General features: G+C 35.6%; 1 protein-coding gene across 2 annotated transcripts in view; it reads right to left on the bottom strand.

Moving 5' to 3' along the window:
- The window catches only part of LOC149556587 (Galactosyltransferase family protein), a 69,487-nt gene that overhangs the window by 20,600 nt on the left and 21,507 nt on the right, over nt 1-27,380 (bottom strand). For both annotated transcript variants that reach the window (XM_089830985.1, XM_089830986.1), the window contains exons 6-8: nt 14,990-15,053; nt 14,812-14,884; nt 10,683-10,806 (exon numbers count right to left, since the gene is read on the bottom strand). In XM_089830985.1, coding sequence (XP_089687111.1) covers nt 10,683-10,806; nt 14,812-14,884; nt 14,990-15,053 — 261 coding nt within the window. The remainder of the gene's footprint in view (nt 1-10,682; nt 10,807-14,811; nt 14,885-14,989; nt 15,054-27,380) is intronic.

The raw sequence follows: 27,380 nt of genomic DNA, 5'->3' as shown, positions 1-27,380 counted from the left end.
CCAAAAAGCATTGGAGAGTTGAGATCACTTCATGGACTGGCTAGTTTCTATCGAAGTTCATTAGAAATATCAGTTCAATATGCAGTGCTATGATAGAGACAATGAGAAGAGATGGGAAGAATTTCAGATGGACATCAAGAGCAAACAAGAGTTTTGAGATGTTGAAGCAAAAGGTGATAGAACAACTTGTGTTAGCCTTACCAGATTTCAATAAGGTATTCAAGTAGACTGTGATGTTAGTGGAAATGCAATTGGAGAAGTTGTATGATGCAAAGCAAAATTATTCAATGTATGACCAAGAGTTCTATGCCATAGTACAACCCTTGAAGAAGTGGAGACATTACTTGATATCAAAGGAATTTGCATTGTATATGGATCATCAAGCTTTGCAGTACATGAATAATTAAGGTAAGTTATATCAGAGACATGTGAGATGGGTTTAATTCTTGTAGAGTTATATTTTTTCTAATGCATGGGAGTGGAAAGTCAAATAAGGTTGTTGATGCCTTGAGCAAGAGGGGAAGTCTGATGACAGAAATGAGGATTCAAGTGTTAAGATTTGATGAGTTAAGGCATTGTAAGAAGAAGACCCTAATTTTGCTGATCCATGGAAAGCTTGTAAAGAACCTATTGTTGCAGACCAAAACAAGTGGATGGATTATTTCATTCGGGATGGAATGTTGTTCAAAGGAAATCAGTTGTGTATACCCCAGAGTTCCATGAGGGACAATCTGATCAAGGAAAAGCATAGTGGAGGATTAGCAGGACACTTTAGCATTGACAAGACAATAGCTTTAGTAAGTGAGAATTACTTTTGGCCTCAAATTCATAAGTGTTAGGATTTTTTTTCAGAATTGCAGAGTTTGTCAAGTTGCTAAAAGAAGTAGTCAATACCAGATTGTACAATTTTGGAAAGACCATGGAAAGGCATAAGTATGGATTTTGTGCTTGGGTTACCCAAGACACAAAGAGGTAGTGATTCCATATTTTTGGTAGAGGACAGACTTTTAAAGATGGCACATTTCATACCTTGTAAGAAGAAAACAGACGCAATGCATGTGGCAGATTTATTTTTCAAATAAGTTGGGAGATTGCATGGATTACTTATGAGTATAGTTTCAGATAGAAACACCAAGTTTGTTGGCTATTTCTGGACGACACTTTGGAAAAAGGTGAAGACAAATTTGAAATTCAGTTCTAATTTCCATCCACAAACTAATGGACAAAAAGAGGTTGTGAACAAAAGTTTAGGAAATTTGTTGAGATGCTTAGCTGAAGGTAAAATTGGAAATTACGATCTTGTCCATGCACAGGCAGAATTTGCTTGTAAAAATTCGGTGAGCGGGAGTATAGGAAAAACACCATTTGAGATTGTTACTGTTATCAGTCATGAAAACAAGAGTGCAGAAGTGAAGAATTTGCAAATCACATGAAGTCATTACATGATCAAGCAAAACACCATTTGGAAGACGTGAATAGTAAGTATAAGGAAAAGGAAGATGAAAAGAGGAGGCAGAAAGAATTTGAAGTAAGAGATGAAGTGATGGTTTATCTGATTAAGGAAAGATACCCAACAGGCACATACAATATGCTGAAGATGAGCAAGTTCGGACCTTGTAGGAACTTGAGGAAATTTGATTCAGGAAATGCTTATGGAGTTCCCAGATGTATTGGGTATATCACTTATATTCAATATTGTAGATCTACATAACTATCATGAAACTGAATGCAGTAAGTGTTTCGGAGATTGAGAAGCAAACATCATTGAGAATAGAACCGGACTGTATCGCGGAGATTTTGGATAGCAGAATTGGATGCAAGACCTGACACCAACAGTGCAGAGAATACCTAGTCAAATGGAAAGGTAGACCAGAGGAGATTTCTTCTTGGATTTCTCGGGCAGAGGTAGACCAACTTGGTTTTCCTTTAGCCCTAGCAGAGCAAGAGGCTCACTTTCAATCAACCCCAAATGTTTGATGCAGGAACATCCCTAGTTCTTGGCAATCTTGCATCAACCAAAAATATTGGATTTTCAATTTCTGTTGTCCTTTTCTATTGCAGGGTTAGATTATTTTTCTGTGGACATGTTCTTGAATCTTGTTCTGAAGTTTTCAACATATTGACTTTGTTTTCAACATGTCGTCGCTTCCAGAGTCATTAATTCTTCTAGAGTAGTTTGAATTGTAATGGCTAGATGGATTCACCAGAACATCTGAAGCAATTCAGTGAAGTGTAGACCCGACCGGCACATAATTTATGTTTTTTAGTCCCTTGGTCAACTTTCCTTTAGACCGCACATTATGTTATGCATTCACCAAAGGATTTCTTGTGTTGAAGTCCACATAGTTCATGTACACGTTTGATCAATATTTCGATAATTATGTCCATTTAGGCCAAACATAGTTCTTCTAGTCTTTCAAGGGGTATTTTAATTCAATGGAGCAATCAATTGTGAAGTGGGGAAGATTTTGAAGAACTAGACTAGAAGGCTGAATTAAAGGCAAGTAGGTCTAAAGCTTACTCTTTGAGCTATTAGTCATGTTATGTGATTAGGCCTGTGTGTCGAATCTGCAAACCAGTGTGTTATTAGTCAATTGTACAAATTTTGATGATATAACAACATTTTGGTTCTGCATTACTCTCAATTTCCCTATGTTGTTTCCGTTGTATTTACTCTTGGTGCATAGTCTAGATTGTTCCTTTTGGGAACCCTCCTTCTATGATTGTCACATCACATCAAGAGTTCATCAATTTTTCCACAAAAATCATAGTTTCTTGCAGTCAATTTTTGGGTCCTAGTGCTCATCCGCAAAAGTTTATAACAATTTTTTGATGTGTTTGGCGATTTTCTTTAAATTCATGGTTTCTATTTGAGAAGCTAAACTCAATGTCTCTTCCTCCAGGGAGGGAAAGCTTTGTTACACAACATCAAGTTGGAAGGACTTTGGTTATCTTGGTTTAGACCTACAAATTATGTCTATTGTAGGGTAGTTAGAATGATGTCCATTAACAGAGGGTATTAAAATATTATATTGATTCTATAATGGTCATCTTAATTTCTGATTTTGGCTTCACTTCACGATTGTTTCATTTAGAACCATCATCTTGTAATCTCTTATAAATAGAGCCTTTCATCTCTATTGTATATATCGATTTATAATAACACAACCAAATAAATTGAACAAACACATCCAAACATGCATTCAATGGCTCAAGCATCTAGCCATTTTGTTCTTTCTAAGTTGTCACTAAGGCTCCCCATTGATCTCCTTAATTGCTAAACTATTCTAACACCTTTAGTCTTATAGCTAGAGTTCCCTAAAAAGGACCAACCAATACATCAAGAAAGAAACTATTTATATACTCGGTGCAATGGTCTTGAAATTCAATACCGTGAGATGTATTAATTTAGAAATCATAGGCAGGGTTAAGAAATTATTTTGTTATTAAGCTTAGGTGTCTCTCTGCATATACAAAAACAATACTTAATCATAGAGGCCTTAACCCCAATATCCAAAATACTTCTATTACTATGGCCTCCGTAACTTTTGCACTCGAAGGTGTTCTGCCTGCTATCTAATATCCTCTAGCATCTTTGCATCTTTTTAGTATTACTAACGAAGAACATATTTTCATGAAGAATATTCAAAGCACTCTTTATGCTCTAGCAGCTATCACAATAATTTTTGCTCTATATCAATGCAATACACTATTTACCATAGTTACACCAGCTTGGGGGACAAGGGGACAAGTTTCTGAGACGGGGGGACAAAGGGGCCTCAATTTGGAGACGACAGGGGGACGGCAGGGGAACCGCGGCGGGGGACGGGGGGTATATAGTATATACTATATATATGATACTTAAAATGCTAATTATGAAAAGACGTATAGCAATATAAAACATAAATATAAAGTATAAGTTCATCAAATCCACTATTGCTAGTTTTGTTTTACATTTCATTGAACATTGAACAATGAACTATGAAAGAGATCTAAGTTCTAACTTCTAACTTCTATCAAATAACTTAAGCAATCAAAGCTTGAAGATTCAAAATCAAAACTTAAAAGTCATAGATATCTATTATGATACATCATATAATCAATTTAGCAAAAGTGTGAGCGTCATTATCTCATCAATCATTCAATGGCACATACATGTAATTACATCAAATAGCAACAACCATGATATGATCACAATGTTCAATGTTCAATGTTTCAAACTTCAAATATCCAAGTCTCAAATACAAACTAGAAACTTAGAAAACTATGAAAATTCTTCTTGCTGCTGTTGCAAAAATTAGAAAACTATGAAATGAATAGAAATGAGAAAACATAAAGATTTAATGGGATTTCAACCTCTAAATGGGCCACACATACCCTAGGGTTAGAAAACAATAATAAACAACAAAACAAAACCTTTTAATTTTTTGCATTTTTTATGTGCCAAAAAGGGGGACGGTCAGCCATCCCTAGTTGGGTTGGGGGACGCGTCCCTGTCCCCAAGTCCCCAAACGGGGACATCCCCCTCTCGGCAACAAGTTGGTGGCGCTGTTGGGGATGCGAGAATGTCGTGCCCCGTCTTGGGTGTGTCCTTGTGTTACTATGCTATTTACTTTTCTCAACTTACCTGCATGCCCATGATCAACAACCCATGTGACATATAGAAGCCACCCTAGCATTCAACAAATAAGAGAAAAAAAATCATAGTTACAGGACTCAGACTTGCCTCTGACTTGGAAAGTCAAAATCCGACTTAGACTTGGACTCGGCGACTGGACTTAGCCAGGACTTGGAAAATCGAAAGACCCATGAAATTCAAAGATTTTTAAGAATTTAAAGATTTTTTCACGCATCATTTAGTCAATTAACATCAAATACACAATAATTGAGATAAATAGAAGCTACTTAACACTCATACACAATTTTGCATAGATCACATAAGTATAATAGCAAATTTCTAAAAGAAAAAAGCTGAATAACATAATATAAAGTTAAACATAGTGTCACTGTCAAATGTCTATAATATATGAAATCTATGGAATCAAAAGTTGAAAACATATATCAAAATATCAGCTAGAGTGTAGAAGACTAAGGTTCATAGTAGCCTATGCCCTCCTACAAATATGCCTAAGATAAGGCATGAAAGATGCAGATATTGAGAATATGTTTGTTACAGCTTATGTGCACATTGTAGACAACAACAAGGCTCTCAGTCAAGTATGTCTATCAATTTGCTTGGTGAAACACAACCTTTAACAGTAAAAGTCTTTTAATAACAATTTTAATAACACTAAAAAAAAAAACACCTTCTAGATATCTCTATCTTTTGAAAAAAGAATTAAAAATTTTCAAAAAAATTAAAATTTAAAAAAAAAAATTAGGAGAGTCCTGGGCTTGGGACTCGCGGAGTCCAAGGCCAAGTCCTTGGACTTGGCGAGTCCACGTGGACTCTGCCAAGACTCAGCCGAGTCTGAGTCCAGAGGCCATTTGCCTCAGAAAGGCCGCCTCTACCTTGGACTCGCGGAGTCCCCAAACTATGAAAAAAATTATGCAATATTTTTCATTACATTCACATATGTAACTCATTTATATTTTGACTCGCATAAATTGAATCTCAAACTACAATGTAATATTTCAATTTAAATTTATAAGTATACTAGGCAAATTGAGTAAGTCATGACCCATTTCATAACTATGCAACAATAGTTTCTAAGCCAGAGAGGAGACTTCATCAAACAACTTCACTACGTTCACATTTGTAACTCATTTATATTTTGACTTGCATAAATTGAATCTACAGTGTAACATTTCAATTTAGATTTATAAGTATACTAGGCAGTTTGAGTAAATCATGACCAATTCAAACTATGCAACAATAGTTTCTAAGCCAAAGAGGAGGCTTCATCAAACAACTTTGCTTGTTTATTGTCCAGTTTGACATTATATACACGAACAAGTGAAAAAATAGATTTGTTCTTACCACTTTTCCTTTTTAATACAGATATTATTAAAGAACCTTCCTTTTAGCCACAAGGAACTTCCTAGTAGGAATCAATTTTCCCATAATATCCTTCAATAGATTGACCAATATTACAGGCATGAGAAGCTACATATAAGTGAGCTTGAACCCCAAAAGGTTGGATGACAGTCATGCTACATAATTTACTTTAGAAGCCACTAATAACTCAACCATATGTGAGAAAAATAGTTAAGAGTTTTAAGAAGCTGCATAAAAATTTATGCACACAATAATATGCTTCTATTGTCTCATTATATCCATTCTCCTAAATATTATTCACATCCTATATCATAGGAGGATGTGATACCTCTATTAACCACTCCTCTAAATATATTGAGTTGTTTTAGCAAGTCAATATAAACAAATACTCATACAACCAATACATTAACCTACATTGTATACATGATAATTTAACATATCCAATTACTATACAATATACTAACTATAGGAATAACATAATATTCACAACAAACCCATGTGAGGACTAATTAGTAATTCCTAACATCCTCTCTTAGTAAATCAAAGGGTGACTACATCACATGAACTGGAAACAAAATCATATGTCTACACATATTCTTAGGTTTATGTATTGCTATTTGGATCTTGCTGCACATGATCGCCTGCATATGAGAACATATCCTGTTTTCAATTCAAGGGAATCTATAACCAACCAACCATACTTCCTAGAAGTTTAACACTCAGAGGATCTTTGTAGCCAGCTGCTCTTGTATACAACTGTTGAGCAATACCAACTCTGATCCAAAGATGGAGTATACACAAAAACAAAACTTTTACAGATTACAAAGCAGTTTAAAGCTCAGTTGTTGATTCGGGTTCAGAGTCGAACTCAGGTTTGAGAATCTGATTCATGAGTGTGTGTGTGTGTCTGTGCGTATATGCATTATATATAGAAATATATATGCATTATGTATATTTATTCCAAGTTTGGCACATGGGTCCTTGGGGATTTCTATGGATTCGCATGGATTCGTGCAGGGTCTGGATTTGACACTGTGGATTCGTCTGGATTCGTGGTCCATGGATTCGTGCAGGGTCTGGATTTGACGCTGTGGATTCATCTGGATTCGTGGTCCGTGAATCCACAAGGTCAAATCGAGACCTTGCAATTTGCAAATCCGGACCCAGTATGGACCCGAATCTGGTTCGGGGCCTGGATGCGCGAATCCAGTAACTAGGGCTTGAACCTTAATCAATTAGCATCACTAGAAAAATATGAGATTACAAGATCAAATAGTTATATTTCTGAATTTTAGTCCAAACCATACAAATAGAAAATAACATAAAATAGAATATGTTCCAGTTCTCAAATCCCAGACCTAAATTATTAAATCCCAGAAATTCACATATACCATGAAAATCACAGTGTCAAAAATCCAAAGCACTCGGTACACGTACTCACCCGGTGCGGGTGTGTCACGCACCCAAGTACCCCCCTTGGCCGAAAATGCGCCGCTGCACCTCGACACACCGATTCAGCACCCAAGTGGTTCGCGGGTGCTTGGGTGCATTGTGGGTGCTTGGGTGTGGGGGTGCTCCCAAGGTGCTTATGGGGTGCTTCTAGGGTACTCCTAGGGTGCTCACAGGGTGCGGCAAGCTGAATGGCCCAAAAAGTTTTTTAAAAAATATTTTTTTCTTTTCTTTTTTTAATTTGTTTTTTATGCATGCTTAGAGAGCATTTGGGATGATTCTATTCTCATTATTGACATTTTGTCATTTTATTGATTGTACTCACTTTGATATGGCTACGATACATTCTTTCATTTCATTGTTTCATGCTACTCGACTCATTGTCATCATGAGCATCTTTATGATATATCATATATGATATTCATATTTGAACAATGAATTTTGAGTCTTGCATCTTGAACTAAGTTAATTTGTTAAATGGTCATTGGTAATGGTTATGAAGTTTCAAGTTTCAAGTTTGGACTTGTGGTTTGTGAATTGCATTTCAATTTTCTCTACTCAACTATATTTGGTATGTTATATAATATATTGAAGTATCGTTTCATAATTAGCATTTTTAGTCATATATATTATATATATACTATTCAACCACCTCCCCCTCCTCCCCCCGCCGTCCCCCCACCATCCCCAAATTGAGGTCCTCTTTTTCCCACACCCGAAACTCATCCCGACGTCCCCCTGCACCACTGCACCCTCGTGCTGGGGTAAAACTGGAAAATCATCTCCTTGTTGTTGGTTGTCCTGACCATCGTATGAACATGAACATCAATTGTGTGCCTTGTGATGGGCGCCTACAAGCCAAGGAAGATCAAAGGTCTGATCTGTCGCACCTAGACTGAATGAAGATTGAGAACTTGTTGTATAATTTAGGCTAAGTGCACTTTTGAGAACTGAATGATTCAGATGCTCTCAATGTCTTCCACTGCAGATGTCAATGGTCCAGCGGTTGTCTCTCTACCTCCTTCCAGCCTGTTATGTAGTATCTCATGTTATCAGTGAATGTGTGCCAATGCCCCCTATGTTTCTGATCTGCAAGTTCTGACGGATTGACTTGGCATATCAAAAACAGAGGCAAGCAGATACACGCCTTGGTTCCTCGATCCTGTAATCGCAACTCCCATATGTAATCATTTTCTTCTTCCTTGTACAATTTTTCTCTTGGTTTTTACAATGCAGTCTGTCAAATATTTTCACTTATGGGCAAAATGAAAGAGCTCAGAAAATGGTTGACTTGTGTAGGGGGATTTGTCCTACCTTCTCCAGACAGTGAAATAGCTGTCCCTTCAGTCTTCACATGCAAAGGTAGTTCCAATGATCTAAGCCCCCTTATTCACTTTTGATCACACCTTTATATCAGTGTTGTGTTGTGTTATGCGTGTGTTGTACTAAGGTGGTCGACCTTATGCCAGCTAAGAAAAAAAATAAAAAACAAGCTTTATAAGCTAACAAAACATGATGCTAAGCTGGCCCAGATCCGACATAGGAAATTAAACAATTTTTTATTTGCTTAACATTTCCAAATTATTAAAAATTAATTAAGGCAAAAAGGGAAAATCAGTGTTGTAGAACTTCTCTTGGGCCTAAAGGGTCTTGCCTCAAATTGGGATCATTACGATTATCCCATCCTCTAGTTGCTTGAGCTCAAGCAATTTTAAATTGGGATACTCAAAAATCTCAATCCGCTCCCAAGTTGCACCTTTTGGTGGTCCACTTTTATTTCACCAAGTATTCTAGAATTACTTTGTTCCTCGGGCTCTTCTCTCTCACATTCCACATATCTCGGGTTCCAATATTAATTTCCCCTCATAATAAAATGTGGTGATTCTATTGAAGGAATAATCTGCCGTCCAAGGGCCATTTTAAGGCATGAAACATGAAAAGTATTGTGAATTCTACTACTAGGTGGTAATTCTAGCTCATTGGCCACCTACCCAATCTTCCTTTAACCTTATAATGACCATAAAAACATGGCTTCATTTTCTTTACTCCATTTCCTTTGATTGAGGACTACTGATATGGCTACAACCTCGAAAATACTATGTACAGTACTTGCAAGTGATCTCTCAGTTCGGAGTCTATCAGGAAACATATTTTGTTGATTTTGTGCTTTTCGCAAGTCATCCTTGAGAGCTTCCATAATGCCCTTGCTTTGTTGGACCATATGTTTCGCACTAGGAACTCTACTATTCATAAAAAAACAGATCCAAGAAGGAAGTAGCATTGTAGCCATGGAGAGATTTAAAAGGAGTCATACCGACATATGATGTATTATAACAATCATTTATTAAATTCGTTCAATAATTTACCAAAACAGAGAAAAATAGTTTGGAATCAAAATCATTTGATGGTGAAGGAAATAGATTATGATTAAGCCTAATGATCAGACTATTGTAGTGGAAAACAAATTTTCACACACTTTATCAAAAGAGGAATGTGTTGGAACAGAAGATATTAAGCAAGCAAAATAATGGCAAGTGATAATCATATTCTGAATGATGAAACTTCAAGCATCCTTGGAGAGAATAATAAAGTCTGTGTGCTAAATGACAAGCAAGTTGTCACAGTACAAGCTAAGAATGCAGAACTGTTCGAATTGGTGCTACAATTGGAGATTTTGTTTAGGGAAAAGCTTGGGTAAGTATGAAGATCAATCTATCAAAGAGGCCTTAGCATTTAAAGATATGTTTACAAAACTGCACAAAGATGCCTGGTTTATGTGACATGAAGATTGAATTCATTTAGAATTCAAGTTCCATCCCCTTTCAGGAAAAAGAATTGATAAATGAAAATCCAAGAATAATAGTGTAAGTCCCCTTGTGTGTTACCAGCAATATCACATCAATTCACTCAGATATATCCAGCAGAAAGTCGCTAGTTCACAGTGTAAACTTTGGAGTTGCCTTATTTGATCACATATTGTCAGTTTAAGGTTTCCTTGTGCAGGAGAAGATAGAATACTAGGTATTATAATTTGTGTGGGCAAGTGTCACAAAACACTCAACACAACCCTGTGTTGGTCAGTTAACATAATCTGATCCAACATCAAGTTGATAGCACTTTCTGCCCCACATAAACAGTTTTTTTTATATTGGTGTCATCATTTATTGCAGTGGTAAAAGACAGATATGTTCTATAACAGACAAGAAATTTTACAATTACAATGCAACATTCTCACCTATATTAACATATACATTATCATTAACCTTTGCATAGAAGTCAGCATCCCAAGTATCCGCAGCACTGCTGAAATATAATTTACTCTTTAGAGGTATTTCTTCAGAAGACTCCACATGATTTTCCTGCAAAGTTAGCATATTTGATGAGAGAGGTTAAAAGAAACCGAAATCACAACTGCATTTGAAGGTAACTTATAAAAACTACAATATATCACATGGAGGATATTCACACATTACTATAACATATAAATAAAATGTGATTCCTCACAATCACAAAAATAAAGCAACTCTATAGATGCAGAAACAATGTTTTCCTAAAGCCTTGACTAATGCTGCAAGGCTTCTAGAAGTTGCACAAATACCAATAAACCATAGAAATAAAGTAGTTTGAAAGCTAATGCAGCTATTCTTCTAGTTCTATTCACAATACTCCGTAAATAACATTAGTTTTCAATCGGCAATAAATATGAGAAAATAAACAACCACTACAAACTAGCACATATCTCAGAGTTACTTGCAGGGAATCTGTAGCAGAAATCAAAGAGATGATTAACAAAACCATAAAATTACCTTTTGGGAAGATACTTCATTATGATAATGTTTCGTTTATGTGGATCACTTCTTTGAGGATGATATTGAAAGAGAAGTTTGTGGTTTTACGATTCCCAATTCATTATTATCCATTTGCTACTAGCAGACGAACAATTATTTCTTTCGCAAGCTTGACAAAATATCAGCAGTATGCAGTGAATTGTGGGAGATCTTTCATTCATGGTACAATTGTTTCTAACTTCCACCGTAATGATAAATGGTTGTTGCAATCATTTCATATTTCCAGATGTTGTGTTAACAAATGTGTTTCTTCACATGTATGTGTGTTCACAGTACTGTCATTATGGTACTTGGAGTTTGAGTATTAACGAGGTCTTATCAATCAATGACAATCAAAGTGTTCCCAAAATAACCATAAATTTAATTTTCAGTTTTATTTTTAACTATGCTGTCATCATTTGTATCAGCCACTTGAAAGGGGTATGTGTGATTGTTGTTGGTAACTTGACGAAAATTGATCTTCCTACTAGCCCCAGTTCGTATGGTGATATTAAAATTTGGGATCCAAGAAAAAACATGAATGGTACAATTGTTTCACTAAGTAACAAATTTGCAGCAGATGATTGTATTGGAATGGAGCAGCGGAATCATGGCGAAGAAATATTCTACAGAATAATTCGGGATCCTGGAATCGCATTGAATATCACCTGGATCGATCAGTGGTACTAGTACTTGTATTGCCATTTCTGAAGGACAAACAACCTTTGGCGAAGAACTGTAATGTCCCCTTTTCACCTGACCTTTACAAATAATTAGATAAAGTCATCAAAGTTCACATTATGTCTTTGATTTTAAGACAATTATTTTGATCATTCATAAAGTGTTTAAAAGTGACTTAAGTTAGCCACCAGGCAGTGGGGTACAAAGAGGAATTAAAAAGTCACTATCTGTTTGGACAGGAATTTTTTCCCAAAAATAAAATAAAGTAGATCCTCCTGAAAAGCGATTTTATAATTAGGAAAGTTCCAAGGAGGCTATAGATGGAGGTTGTGGTTTAGTAAGGAGGCATTCAAAAGTTTGATAATTTGAACCTAAGTTACCGATTCGGGTTCAGGGATGGATTCAGGTTCAAGTTCGGGTTCATGGGTTCAGGCAAAAAGGAAAAATTCCCATTTGGGTTCATGTGTGTATGTGTGTATAGACTGTATATATACAAAAAAAAAGAGAAACGTGCATAATTGCAAAACTAAGTATTTTCATAGTATGACCCAACATAGCTTGCAAACTATTTTCTAGAACCTGAGAAGCAACCTAGTATCCTTAAGGCACCAACCATAAGGATGTCACAAATAGGACAACTCATCACTGATTTTAAATCAGAAGTATTACATTTTATAGCATTGGAAGTTTACAGGAAAACTGTTAAAAACTGAATATTTCCAATCTCATAATTTTGCAAATACGTGGTCACTCAGAAATTAGAATAATGACTATTGCAGCTGTCTGTATACTGTCACTTCACATAGAATCACCATAAATATGCATCAGCCCATATCTGATAATGTTCAGAAATTAATCTGACATACTCAGAATGCTGCTACTGTCATTTCTTACTTCTGTTATAAGTACCTCGGACTGAAAAACAAAAATAATGCGGAGATTTTGCTCAGTTTTACTCTTCAGTGCGGACCCGGACGGACCCACAGTCCAAAATCCGGACCCAACACGAACCCAGGCATGAATCCAGATCCACACAAACCTGGACTCGAATCCAGGCAGCAGGGTCCGAATCTGGTAACTCTTTATAGATTTGTGCTTGTGGCCGAATTGCTACTAGTGGTAAGAAAGTTCCGTGGTTGTCTAACAGATGATAAACCAAAATCATGAAAGAAATGGTTCCGTCCAGGGATAAATAGTGAACTGATGAATTTGAGCAGCAACAGGAGAATCAAGCCTATGAGGTTCAAATTGCAGAGCCTAGAAGCCTATGCAACATTATTTTGAATCTAATGATGGTATTAAAGACATAGTCTGAGGCAGTGTAGAGTATGCAAGTCTTTCAAGCATATATCTCAATCCTTGATAACCTCAAGGAATGTTTGAATCCGAATCATCTTGAAATGACAACTTTCCACAAGGAGATGCATACTCAAACCATAGAAGTAAGCTGGATTTTTCATTTGCAATGTTCTGTTATATCCTTTTTAATGATATTTTAACTAAAAAGATGTCAAGACCATGGTGGCTTCCATACATGAATTCAGTTCCAATCTGAGAGAATTGGGAAGCTGTAAAAGATAAAGAGTACAGACATCATCCTAAGTTCCTAACTTATCTGATAATTATGAACAGTATTATTGCACACATGGGAGATTGTAAGCATGTTGTGGGTTGTTATAGCATTTTTCTACAACTCTAAGCCATCAGGAGAAATGTTGAGGCTTACGATGCTGATGGGCACAGAAAATATGATAATGTAGGGCAGAATTGGCCTCTTTCTTGCTGTTGGTTTCTTCTTCCGCTGTTCTTTTACTTATCACATGTCCTTTATCTGCTTTCTTTGATCAAAAACACCTAGTAGTACCCTGACTGCTGCAGTCTTGATGTCCTCTTGAACTGCCTGGTTTTCATGTATTCTTACATTATTTTCGGAGTTTGACAATTTCCATACATTATTTAGCACACACAAAAACCCATTAGTGAAAAGTTAAAAACTAATTGAATTTTTCAATTGTAACAAGACTGACAAAAGTTTCTCCCCATGTCACAATGAGGCAACCCGCAACCCAGTGGAAAAGTACATGCACAACACATGCAGGAGTAAGGAATTTTTTTCCCTAAAGAAAGCCTAAGCCAACTAATGTTCCAAGTTACCTAGACTGAAAAAAAATATATCAAAATCTTAAATAAGTCTGTGACATAGTACTGGTATATGGGAAATCCCTCCCATAAAATGGCAATTAAGTGATAATCCAAAGAGCATTTACAAATGAGACAACAGCACATTCAAAAGATAACACAATAAATTCATATTAGGATAAGTTGAAATAAATTAACTGGCATAAAATAAAATGTCAAAATGGACCATCCAATGTAGAATTCATAGTCTTGACTGGGACCAAATCCATACACCTATATTTGTTGCTTGCCAAGTTCTAAATAAAGGAACATTTAAAGTTTCATCAAATAGTCTTGTAATGACAAGCTTCCCATTACCAAAGAAGAAATTGGCACATTGCAGTCAAATCTTGTTAAAATTTTGAAAAGTGTTTAGAATGTGATTGAAAAAAGTTGCATAAACTGTATCATTAACAAGCTCTCGGATTCTTTTATCATTGTTTGTAAGCATGATAAGCATATAAGAAAAATACAACCATTCAGAGACAACAATAGTAAAATTATATATTATTTTATTATGGAGTTACAGACTTACAATACATGTAGCAAATAGTGGTAACTTACAAAAATACAAAATTAATTGTATCCCATTTTTTGAACTTGATAGCTAATACCAATAAAGCAAATGCATTGTTTACGAGTGTTTAACTATACATCTAGCAAAAGCTTGCGACTTACAAGAAAAAAAAAATCTTTTGTTTTCCTGTTTTCATCATCAATAGCCTTGTCAGAACTATCTCCCCTATTTGCACTGCAGGCAATGTCAAACACAGAATCAAAATAAGATAATTGTGAAAAGTGCCGACCCCACAAATATAGATATTAATTGATTCGTTTAAAATATGAATGACCCTACCTTCGACCAATAACAAAACGGATAATGATTCCTTTGTCTTCTTCCAGTTTTTTCAATGCTTGACCTGCATGAACAGCTGCTGGTAAGATAGATGATAAAGCTTTTCTTAAGCAAAACATATACATCGCCAAATATAATCTTCACATGAAAATATATCCTCATTTCTCCCGCCTCCCCCAACAAAACTTCATAATAATAAATGGTTTGGGAGAAGTGGAAAATAAAAAGGCCCAGGAAATGATATTTAATTTAGAAATGGCAAGTGACAGTGACAAACAAATGATAAATATGCTTACTGGGTATGAGATAAGCAGATCCTCATTTCTGTCAAGACTTGGAGGCAAATTTCTCCACTCTACTACTTATAAAACTTCCCGCGCAAGGAAGAAGATTAGTAGAATTATTTCATGGAGTTGCCTTCAAACATGTTGAGGCTTTAGTCTGACGTTGACAAGCTTACCAAAAATGAAGCTTTCTTTGGCATGGACACATTAATGGCCCACTACTATCACTATTTCAACAAAGGCCCTTGAAACATGAAAATGGTGGTTATTCTTTTTTCAATATGGAAGATAAAACTCATTTGGACCAAACTATATATGGGTAGAATGGACAACCTTCAAGAGCTTTTTTTCTTAATTATACAAGCTTTAAGCAATTTGAAATGCAGGTACCAGATTAAAGATCCTAATTGACAGATATTCTCCACACAGACAGAAACAACAAGTCAGAAGCCATTAAAAGATGAGCACATGCTCAGATGGCTTGAAATGGACACCCATTACATATGGGCTAGAAGATTTGTTCCCTCTTAGACCGCATGTATGTACTAATATAAAAACTAGTAAATCAGTCTCTTTATAGGATAAGAAGGTCTCTCTTACTGTAAACCCAAAGTCTCGATGGAATTAAGCAAGAAACTAAACGGTCAACATGTATACAATACAGGTAAACAATACATATATACACCTAAATAAATCAAAGACGACATGCAAGGCAATAAGTTTGACAATATATCACAATAAGGCATTTGGCGAGGGACTAATGAAGTCAAATAAAAAATAAGGCAATATATCTACCAATGTAAATCCAAAAATACAAGAGATAGTGGGTAATGAGATGCTTCCTATGTGGGAACCTGTTAGTGCAACAATCTCTCTTTAACTAGAGATTCTGTATCACAAGGTTCAATGGCGTTGGTTCAAAGTTTGGTAGGAAAAAGGTATCCCACAAGTCATGTAGATACTTGCTCCTATGCTTCTAATGTCAATCTACAACAAACCCTCAACTTTTAGTCTGCAAGTTTTGAACTACTGGGTTACTCAGGTGAAGAATCCTCTTTGTCTTCCCAAGACAGAAACTTGACAGCCATCAGTAGGTCTGTTATAGCTGGCAAGGCAGGGATGATTTAATTGTTGGTCTTAGAATTTCGGCCTAAGAATTCAGCTAAAAATATGGATAGCAAGCCTCAAGTCAAAACTCAAAAGTTTGACATTGCTAGCCATGGTCAGTGAAGTCAACTTTATAAAGTGCTAAACAGTTAATTGCCCATTCACTGCTCGTGGCAAGTGATGTCAGACAGAGATGGTGAAATAAAGGGTCCAGAAGGATGAACGGTCCAAGAAGAAATGAGGAATGAAAGGGAGCTAAGTTTAAGATATGAAGGTATGTTATCATGACACCAATAGGTGTGTCTAAGTGTAGGAATATAGAAATAGGTGTGTCTAAGTGTAGGAATATAGAAATAGGTGTGTCTTAAGTGTAGGAATATAGAAACCTAAAGCATGCTAAAAGCATCTAAATCATGATGATGGCAACACAGTAGCTCTAGCCAAGCCCACTTCAATATTACATTATATCAATGAAGCGAAATGCAAAGAGCCGATGCATTCCTTCACAAGAGAATTGTTAATAGAGCATGTTTAGAGCATATGCATATGCCCTGGGGAGGCTCACGACTTGCCAAACAATAATGTCAAAGAGTTAGAAATGAGAAAAAGTAGAAAACTAGTAAATCGGTTTGAATTGAATAATGTAAAATGAAACATACATGGTTTGACTTATCTTTCTACTGAAGATGCATAAATATATGTCTGCTCATAGTGGGCATAACTAGTGCTCACTTAATCATCAAAAATTACAAATGGTAACCTCTATTATGAGAAACTTACAAGGACATATCAATTTCTGCCATACATAAATGAGTCTATGTGCAACTACATGTAAATAAATAGTTAATTGAAGAAACGGTCCCAAGACAAGACCGGGTGGCCATGAGGTAAAGGCCAGATTAGGCCTAAAAGAGCCAACAAAGAAAACAGCAGAAGTTGTCCATAAGTATGTTCAAATAGATAGCCACAAGATAAAGACTAAACTAAGTATGAATTCCTAGGGATGTAAGATGTGCTAAGATGGCTCCAAGGAGCCAATAGGAAGAAATCAGATAAGGTTGGGATGGGCTTACTAGCTTGGAACAAAGCCTATATAGGGGAGAGACTAAGGATGCCAAACACTAAGAAACTGCAAAAGATAAGAAGATGCTGGAGGGAGCACATGGCAAACCAAAGATGCAGTATCAAAGCAACCAAAATATGTAGGTTTTTGTCAAAATTCCTAGGGAAAGGTGCAGGTGAGGATAGATAAAAGCTAGAATGGGCATAGAAAAAAATATTGTTTGTCAAGGTAAAAAATAAAGTAAAATGAGAGTAGTACCGAATGATATTCTAATCTACTCATCAAATTTAAGAAATAAGCCTTATAGAGAATTGGACTATCTTTGACCTAGCTAATGATAATAGTAACCATGTCCAATGATGGTTATAGAAGATTGTAAACATGAAAAGAAAAGGTGCCTGACTCCTTATGAATTTTCTTTCATTCCTTAACGACCATTAAAATCAAAATATATCATGTGAATCAAGTAATTGCATGGAAAGGCAAATAGTTTTTGTAATATACATGCATCCTTTTACCCATAATCACATTAAATTTAAACTTAGTTACCCGTTCGAGTGCGGGTACAAAAACCTGGTACATGGATGCATGGATGCATTTGGGTACATGTTTATGTACAAAAAATAAAAGAAATATACAGAATTGTAAAACTAGATAGTTTGATAGTATGATACTTCATCATTGATCAATGCCAAATGCCAAAGATTAATATTAAATGTCAATTGATAGTTCAAAAATACACCACCTTGTATAGGAAAATTCTCATCAACCACCAATACAAATACAAGCGCACAGGTGCGTGCATTCGCATCCAATGCGGAAGGCCCTATGACACATCCAATAACTAATGATTTAAATTTGGGGAAATAATAGCTGGAATTCATTTACCTATGTAATTAACTAACCCAGGTTTAAAGCGGGAAGACTTAGCAAAAACTTACTCACTAAAGATAGAATATTATATTATGTAATGAGCTTTGTTGGCTCTCTCTCAATCTATGCTGAAGATTATCATCCAACTCTATGTAGCTGCTCCTAAACACCAATCGCCAATGGTAATATTATCTTAAACCCTTATTAAGATGTCGTAGTAATTCTCGGAATCAATTTGTAGCAATGGTCAAATGACAAACACAATTCATTGGCATAAGAACCAACTCAAAGTGTTGAAAGACATTGAAGAAAATTCATTGTTTCCTCCAATTCAACGCCAAACCCTTGGAATTCATACTTCATCAATAAACAATGCATAATGGAATAGTTCTATCCTTGCAAGGCAATTGTATTTATAAGTTTTAACTCCAAAAGCTTCACCTTCACACTCAATGCCATGAGTCTTTTTTGATACACTTTTCACTTAAATGCCCTTTTCTTTATACTCATGCACATTTAAATATATAATTTAACTCCCTTTGGCTCCAAAAATGACTTTTTCATCAATATCATGATATTCTGACACACAAGGTCATTGTTTCATGTGCCTAAGATTTAAAACCTTTCAACCCAGTTGTTACATCCCAAATTTTGCCCTAAGTTTTAAATTGATCATAGCCATTGGTTTATCGAATTATTTCTTTCTTGATCATGTGATTTAGTGAATTATAGATGTTGTATCAATTTATTTCTTTCCTGATCATGTGAAGTGAGTTAGTTAATTATAGACGTTGTATCAATTTATTTCTTTCCTAATCATGTGAAGTGAGTTAGTTAATTATATACGTTGTATCAACTGATAATGACTTATCTCATTCATGATCATGTGAAATGAGTTAGTTATTATAGACATGGATGAAATCTATAACTATCACTAGATGATTGACAATGGTTTTGAATTAACGATTAATATATCTTTGAATTAATGTCTTGGCGAGAATGTTTTGTTTGAGTGATTGCAAGAAGAAGACTGAAGAGAAGGGAAGCATTGCTAAATGGGATCATCGAAAGGGGATGGTCGATTGGTTCAGTCGTCAGAATCGACAGGTTTGACCTAAGACTACCCTGACAAGGATACTAAGACTTGACAACATGTTGCATTATAGGACCACATGAGCTATTAGAAAAACAATATAATAAAAACTTAAATAATCTAAATTAAAAATATGAAATTCATACCTTTGAAGATTTATTATTTGAATTTATTATTTAATCATTATTATGCACCCTCAAATACGAACACATGTATATAAAAATAAGGTGACACCAATAAATTATAAGTTTATAATCTAATGATGCCACTTTATCAATACATACACATGAACGTTTATAAGAATGAACAATAATAATAAAATAATAAATTCAAACTCTTCAACTTCTTATTCTTTCCCTCTTATTTCCTTCTTTTAAAATTTGATTTGAGAGGTATTCGAATGGCCATCTTTATAACTGAAGGTAGCCGAAGAGCCAAGCAACCATATTAAAAGAGTCTCCTTGATCATATTTGATATACCCTTTTTCATTCTGCGTTCCTCTCTATTCTCCAAGAAATCTGCTACATTTTTCTGATTTTTTCTGCCTCATATTAAACTATTTCTATCCTTGCAAACCCGAACCATTCCTCTGATTCTTTTCATTGAGACCATAGTAAAAGAATCGCAACAAGGCTATACACGGCGGGAGTCAAGGTTCTCAGTTGGGCGAAGAGAGAAACCAGAGTCAGGAATCAAGTTTTGTTTCATGATTTTAATTTATTCTGTCGTATATCCTTATCAATCAGTCCGATAACCTTCAGAGGTTTAATGAAGTCAAAGAAATATGTCTTTGATATTGTAAATGCCGTTGAGCCGAGTTTATAGTTTAGTCGACTGTCCAAGTAGTGTTTTCTTGTCTTATATCTATTATGGAAGACTAAGAATATGAAAGAGTAGTTTTTTTTTTTTTCCATGCATAATTCACTTACCATAATTCATCTTTCTCAGTCTAAACAATCTAACCTCCTTAGTCGGATAAGACTATAATAGCAGAAATAATTCACTAACCATCTGATATATAAAGAAGTATTCATGTTTTGTCAAATAAAAATAATACCCTGAGTTCACATCAGTGATTCAGTTTTATTTATTGAACCCAAATTATTTGGAAGGTATCCAAATGTTGCAAGCTTAAACAAGCTACCTTGCATGGAATTGGATTATAGTGACACCAAGGAAAATTCACCTGGCAGAAAGGCCAAAGATTGGTGAAGGGGTGCAAAATCTAACCTGCAAGTCAAAACAAAAAATGAAATCAAATAACAAGAAATAAAATGCATATGATAGCTCATACATGTCCTTATGATGAAACTAGTTGTCAAGTCACGAGGTGGAGATCGGGTTTACGCACCCAACTTTGAAATCCTTGGCCAAGGTAGTTAAAGGCAGATGTGTTGAACATGAGATCTTTATTTGTTTGTCCAGATGCTTTAGTTATTTTGGAGAATAACTATTGGGACACTCAAACCACCTAATTACTCAAATGGCTGGACATAAGAACATCCCAAGCCCGATCCCGAGGTAGGGAGGGTCGTTCTATTAAGTTAGGATGTGTGGGGATAAGTATGGTCCACAGTTGGGAGGTTAAGCCTATGTCAATGCTTCTCCTCTCACCAATGTCGAGGCTTGGACAACAAGACAGAGAATTCTCTATCATATCTGTATGTTCTTTGCACATTTATATTATGAAAGCTTAATTAGGTAGCATAGAAACATATGCATGTTTAAAAGTAGTAGTTGTTACTTTATTTTCAGTTGAGCATGTTAGATTGATTCAAATGATAGCAAAGTAATCATTTTCTTATTTTCTTACAATTGTTGATGTTAAGATGCAATAGATTTGGGTTATAGTTAGTTAATTAAGATCATAGTCTTGTGAAAGGGTTTTGTTGTTAGATAAATATTTGTTTTACAATGGTTATGAAAAATTGGTATGTTACACCGGTTCCAACAAGTTATGACACTAAGGTGACCAATATACAATACCATAATATATTTAATTAAATAATAATCATTATTCACTCATCTTGCCAAAATGATTGAAGAAGCATCAGAGCCAAAATCTAATAGCACATGAGGGATCCTAATGAAGAAAGACAATAAATGAACCTAATGGGGTGACTTACTAAAAATAGACACTCCTTCTAAGATTCTCGGAGTCCAAACCAGAAGCAAAAAAAAATAAAAAAATTTGAGAGCGTCATTCGACTCCTCTAACTCGTCAGAACCCTCCATTGACTTAGTATAAATAGTAAGTCCCATCAAACGGAGCCATAAGCCCCAACAAGGTCCTCTAATCACCAATATTAGCCTGCAAGGACCAGTAATAGGCTAAATCCATCCACTACTACGGTCATTGCTAAAAAGGGGGCATTACATATTAGCGAAAACTGAGAAAATATTGACATTTTTATTTCATGTCAAATATACTGGATAGAGATTAGAAACAAACATAATAGCGATAAGCACACAATTATATAGAGAGAGGGGAGTGGATCAATGTAGCAACAACTTCTATCAATTTAAATTGTATCGATCACACTAGCATTGTTTACTCAATTTTAATAATCATGCACATAAGAATAACACAATATTTATGTGAAAACCCTTATGAAAAAAACCACGGCAAATTATTTGTACAAAAAAAATCTCTTTACAAATTTGTAGGCTGCAACCTACAAGAGGAACCAATCCCTCATTCAAATTTTCATTACAAGAGCTATAACTCTCTTCTTATCTGCTCTTTTCAAATCTGCTATAAACTGATCATATAACTCCCACAACACAATCACAATCTTCTCATGAAAATCATCTATAAACCTCTTATACACTTCATTTGTTCACTCTATCATTGCTGCATATGCTATTGGGTCTGCTCCAAAACTCCTAAAATTCTTCACAGATGTGTTCAAATCATTGTCATCAAATCTTCTTATTAGTTCCTCATAATTTGTTTTATAGCGTCTTTATAAATCCCCTCAAGCATTTATTACTTATCCTTTATAAATTTCTTTAATGTCTCTAGAACATATATCCTTTTTCATATGATATTACATTTGAGGAACTTCCACTTCACACGTGCCTCTCATCTCCTTTTAAACTGCTCCAACATGTCTTTCCGTCGGTTTCCTCGTACTATACAGCCCGTTCAATCCACATAATTTCCACCGATTTCTGCGTACTATGCAATCCTCAACACGAAGTTTGGTGACCCTTATGAGGACCTACATGAGTACATCACTAGGTTTTCGTCCATGGGTGTCATCGTCATTTTTAGGAACTTTAATACATGGACTAGAGACCTTCAGACCCCTCTCCATGATCATGATCCTGATCCGGTTTGTACAGGTGAGTCGGCTCCAAGAACCCAAGGCTTGGAGCATCTCTCTGAGGACAGCTAGGGACCCCTCACTAGGTACAGCCACCATCTGCTACAGTTATGTGCGTCCTCAAACTTGGTGATCCTAAATAGGCTTTCCTACTTTCCTAGTTCTAGTCTTTTCACCTGTTGGCCCCACTGTGGCAGTGCAAGCGTTGTCGACTATGTTCTCTCTAGTGCTTCCCTCATCCCCTCCGTCAGTCACTTCACCGTCTCTCGCCTCCCTTTAGCCGATTACGCCCTCCATAGCCTTACCCTCAGGGTCTCCCCTCCCCCCACTCCTCCACCCTCTCCCCCTCCCAGGTTGACCACCCCCACCTGCACTTCTTTTTGCTTCACTGACAATGAACATGACCTCTTTGTCGTCCACCTTAGGTGACTCCTATCCCAAGAATCCTTCACTAATTGTGAGGATGTTCTCTCCATGTTTGACTTGCCTGTGACAGCGTTGTAGGGGTCTACCCTCCTCTCCATTCCTGACTACACCTCCCCCCTTTCCTGCAGCCCCAAGCGCAGTTCCGGTCATGAGCCCAAATAATAGATGATAGATAATGACTATATTGTCACAAACCCCAAATGATGAATACACAAATTTTAATCCGATTTGATGTTAACATATAATTGATATTAAAATATAATTATTTTGATATTGTTCATTATTACTACTAAAATGATTATAACAATTAAATATAATTATTATCAATTGTTACTTCTCTTTATTAATAATAATCAATTAAATTTATATTGATAAATAAATCCAAATGATAAAATGGTAACTATCTATGCATCAAAATAAGGATCAAAAACAAATTAAATCCCAAGGATTAAACAAGTGCATGGGACAGGTGAAAGGACTTGCGTTTCCTCCATATATTGTCCTACCCTATAAATAGGGGCAGGTCCCAAGTCAACCGAACATCATCAGGACGGAATGAAAGAAAATAACCTATATTCAGATCGAAGAACATTACCATCATAGTTTATATTACCATCGAGAAAGGTGATAATACATTGGGCCAATCATAGTTACTAACGAGTTGCTGAGTTGGGTCAACTAAGAGAATAAGGTGCTACGTGGGAGGTACGACCAATGACCTCCAATTATCCCAACGAGCCTCGTACATATCAATAAAATCTAAGATATAATTTGATGTGACATATTGCATCATGTATGTTATGTTATTAGTTGTGAGATGATAATCTCTAATATGTCTATAATAGACGCTTATATTGTATGTGTGAGATATGGAATATTTTAGGAACGAACATATAAAGAGGAAATATATATGATCTATATATAAGGAAATGTATGCGATTAGTATGTAATCAGTTTTATGGAGGAAATATTATTAATTGATATAATTTTTGATTAAAATGTTTTAGTCGATTCTAAATTTATCATACCATATTTCTGGGAGTTGATAGTTGGTGTTGTGTAGGGAGAGGCAGAGTAAAACCAAAGCGTATACTAGTGTCAAGCGCACTACAAGAAGTAAATCCACGCTCTTCTTAGAATAGGTATAGCAGGCGAAATAAGAATTTAGATTAAAACGTTTTGATTAGCGGAAGCATTTCGAGATATATTTGTCATTACTTGTAATTAAGCCATTTACATAATAATAAATGTCAATCCTATATTTTTTATAGTCTCTGAGTTAGGGAACATCACAAGTGGTATTAGAGCATAATCCTGTCATTTTGTGAATAGAAGTCTATGGAAAATCATGGAGGAACAAAAAGAACCACCATGGGCAACATAGCAAATGAAATGAGATCTTATATGGAACAACAACCAAACTCTGATTAATCAAATGGAAAAATCTAACCAAGCACTTCGTATGGGGAATTCAATCAGTGATAATCTGAAAGGACAACCTAATCCTATAAGAGACACTAGCTCAAATCACTTAGAGAATAACAATTTGACTTCTAGGGTTGAGATCCTGCAACCCGCATTCTTACCCAGGGAGGGTTATTAAGAGATGAAGAAGGGATAGAACAACCTTTGAATCGAACTGAGGATATCGCAAGAGCATATGCTGAACTAGAACCTCATACTAGGGCGGTAGTATCATTTAGGGAATTTTGCAAAGACAAGAGAAAATAAGGTGGATGTTCCGAACTTTGATGGATTAGAAAAGATCACAGCATATGATTGGCTACAAACATTGAATACTTACCTAACATTCAACCACATGACTGAAGAAGATGCACTCCAATTCGCCATTCTCCATCTAGCTAGCATAGCACAAGAATGTTGGTACCATGGGAAAAATACACGTGGTCATGACAATATTACCTCATATAAGGAATTCACACAAAAATTCATGAAGAGATTTGATAGAAAATATCCCCAAGAAGATTTCAAAAGATTTACACGTATTAAACAACATGGGATAGTTGAAAGCTACATTAATGACTTTGACAAAATATCAGTCTGGGTGACAAGAATGGGCAAAAATAGACTCACTTATCTATTTATAGACGAATTCAAAGAACCGCTTAAAGGATTGGTCAATGTACTTAAACCAGGAAATCTTGAGGATGCATTCGAAGCAGCATTGTAATTAGAGTCTTCATCAAACAATGGATCAACAAATAGCCATACTAAAACATTTTACAAAAGAGATGGATCTTTTGAGAGAGATAAGTTTCACAAAAGAGAAGAATCCACAAAGACTCGCGCTTAGAAAAAGAAAAAGAAGAGCATAAAAGAAAGAACTTATGTTTCAAATGCCAAGAACCTTGGGGACAAGGGCACACTTGCCAACAAAGAGAATTAGAGGAGAGAAAATGGAGTTACAAATGTAACGATAATGGAGTCTAGAACATAGTAAGAGAGAATGAACCCCAAACATAAAAACAATATTTAGTATAGAGAAGGATGAGAAGTCAAACAAAAGAGCAAGACATGATGAAGAAAAGAGCAAATACATCGAAGAGGCATTATAAGATAATGTTTATTGCAAAATAATCAAAGCTATTAAGGTGGGATAATATTATAAGTTATAAAATGTCATAGAAATTGCTAAAGGGCAAGCAAATTGAAGAAGGGCGGACTTGTCATGAGCCCAAATAATAGACAAGAGATAATGACTATACTGCCCCATACCCCAAATGATGAATACACAAATTTTAATCCGATTTGATGTTAACATATAATTGTTTGATATTGTTCATTATTACTACTAAAATTATTATTATCAATTGTTACTTCTCTTTATTAATAATAATTGATTAAATTTATATTGATAAATAAATCCAAATGATAAAATGGTAATTATCTACGCATCAAAATAAGGATCAAAAACAAATTAAATCCCAAACATTAAACAAGTGCATGGGATAGGTGAAAGGACTTGTCTTTCCTTCGTATATTTTGCTACCCTATAAATAGGGGCAGGTCCCAAGTCAATTGAACATCATCAGCACGGAACAAAAGAAAATAATCTATCTATAGATCGAAGAAGATTACTGTCATAGTTTATATCACCATCAAGAAAGGTGATAATACATCAAGCCAATCATACTTACTGACGAGTTGCTGAGTTGGGTCAACTAAGAGAATAAGGTGCTACGTGGGAGGTACAACCAATGACCTCCAATTATCCCGACAAGCCTTGTACATATCAATAAAATCTAAGATATAATTTGATGTGACATATTGCATCGAATATGTTATGTTATTAGTAGTGGGATGATAATCTCTAATGAATTAATAACAGACACTTATGACATATTGTATATGTGAGACATGGAATATTTTAGGAATGAACAAATAAAGAGGAAAAATATATGATCTATATGTAAGGAAATCTATCTGATTAGTATGTAATCTGTTAAATGAAGGAAATATTATAAATTTATATTATTTATGATTAAAACGTTTTAGTCGATTCTAAATTTATCATACAATACTTTTGGGAGTTGATAATTGGTGTTGTGTAGGGAGAGGCGGAGTAAAACAAGAGAGTATACTGATGTCAAGCGCCCTACAACAAGTAAATCCACACTCTCCTCAGAATAGGTATAGCAGGGGATAAGAATTTAGATTAAAACATTTTAATTAGTGGAAGCATTACGAGATATATTTGTAACTACTTGTAATTGGGCCATTTACGTAATAATAAATGTCAATCCTGTATTTTTTATAGTCTCTAAGTTAGGGAACATCACAGTTCCACCTGCCCCATGAATCAGTGGTTTAACAAGGATTGCAAGTCCTTTCACCGCTTGATTTGCTTGACCTTCTCCACTCCCCCCCCCACATTCATCCAGTTAAGGCTTGCTTATCGTCGCTTTCTCCGCCACAAGAAGTGGGAATTCTTCTTATTGCAGTCTAGATCCCTTTGTGCCTCTCTCCTATAGTCTTCAAAGCTCTTCTGGTGCAACATGTTTCCTCACTACCCCCCCTTCCTCCACCCTAGATCATAGCTCCCTTGTCTCCCACACCTCCAATCTCTATGATATCCCTGACCAACCTCCTCTCCACCTCACGCCCCCACCCCCCACCCCCCGCCTCATTGCCAACTCTTCACATTCTCCAACATCATTGAGGTTGTCAGATGCATGAACAACAACAAGACTGTGA

The sequence above is a fragment of the Cupressus sempervirens genome, chromosome 5, assembly GCF_028749045.1.
Source record: "Cupressus sempervirens isolate cs-2001-9-10 chromosome 5, ASM2874904v1, whole genome shotgun sequence".
Classification (NCBI taxonomy): Eukaryota; Viridiplantae; Streptophyta; class Pinopsida; order Cupressales; family Cupressaceae; genus Cupressus; species Cupressus sempervirens.
Note: the sequence above shows the minus strand (reverse complement) of the source record. Positions and strands in the feature narration are given on the sequence as shown.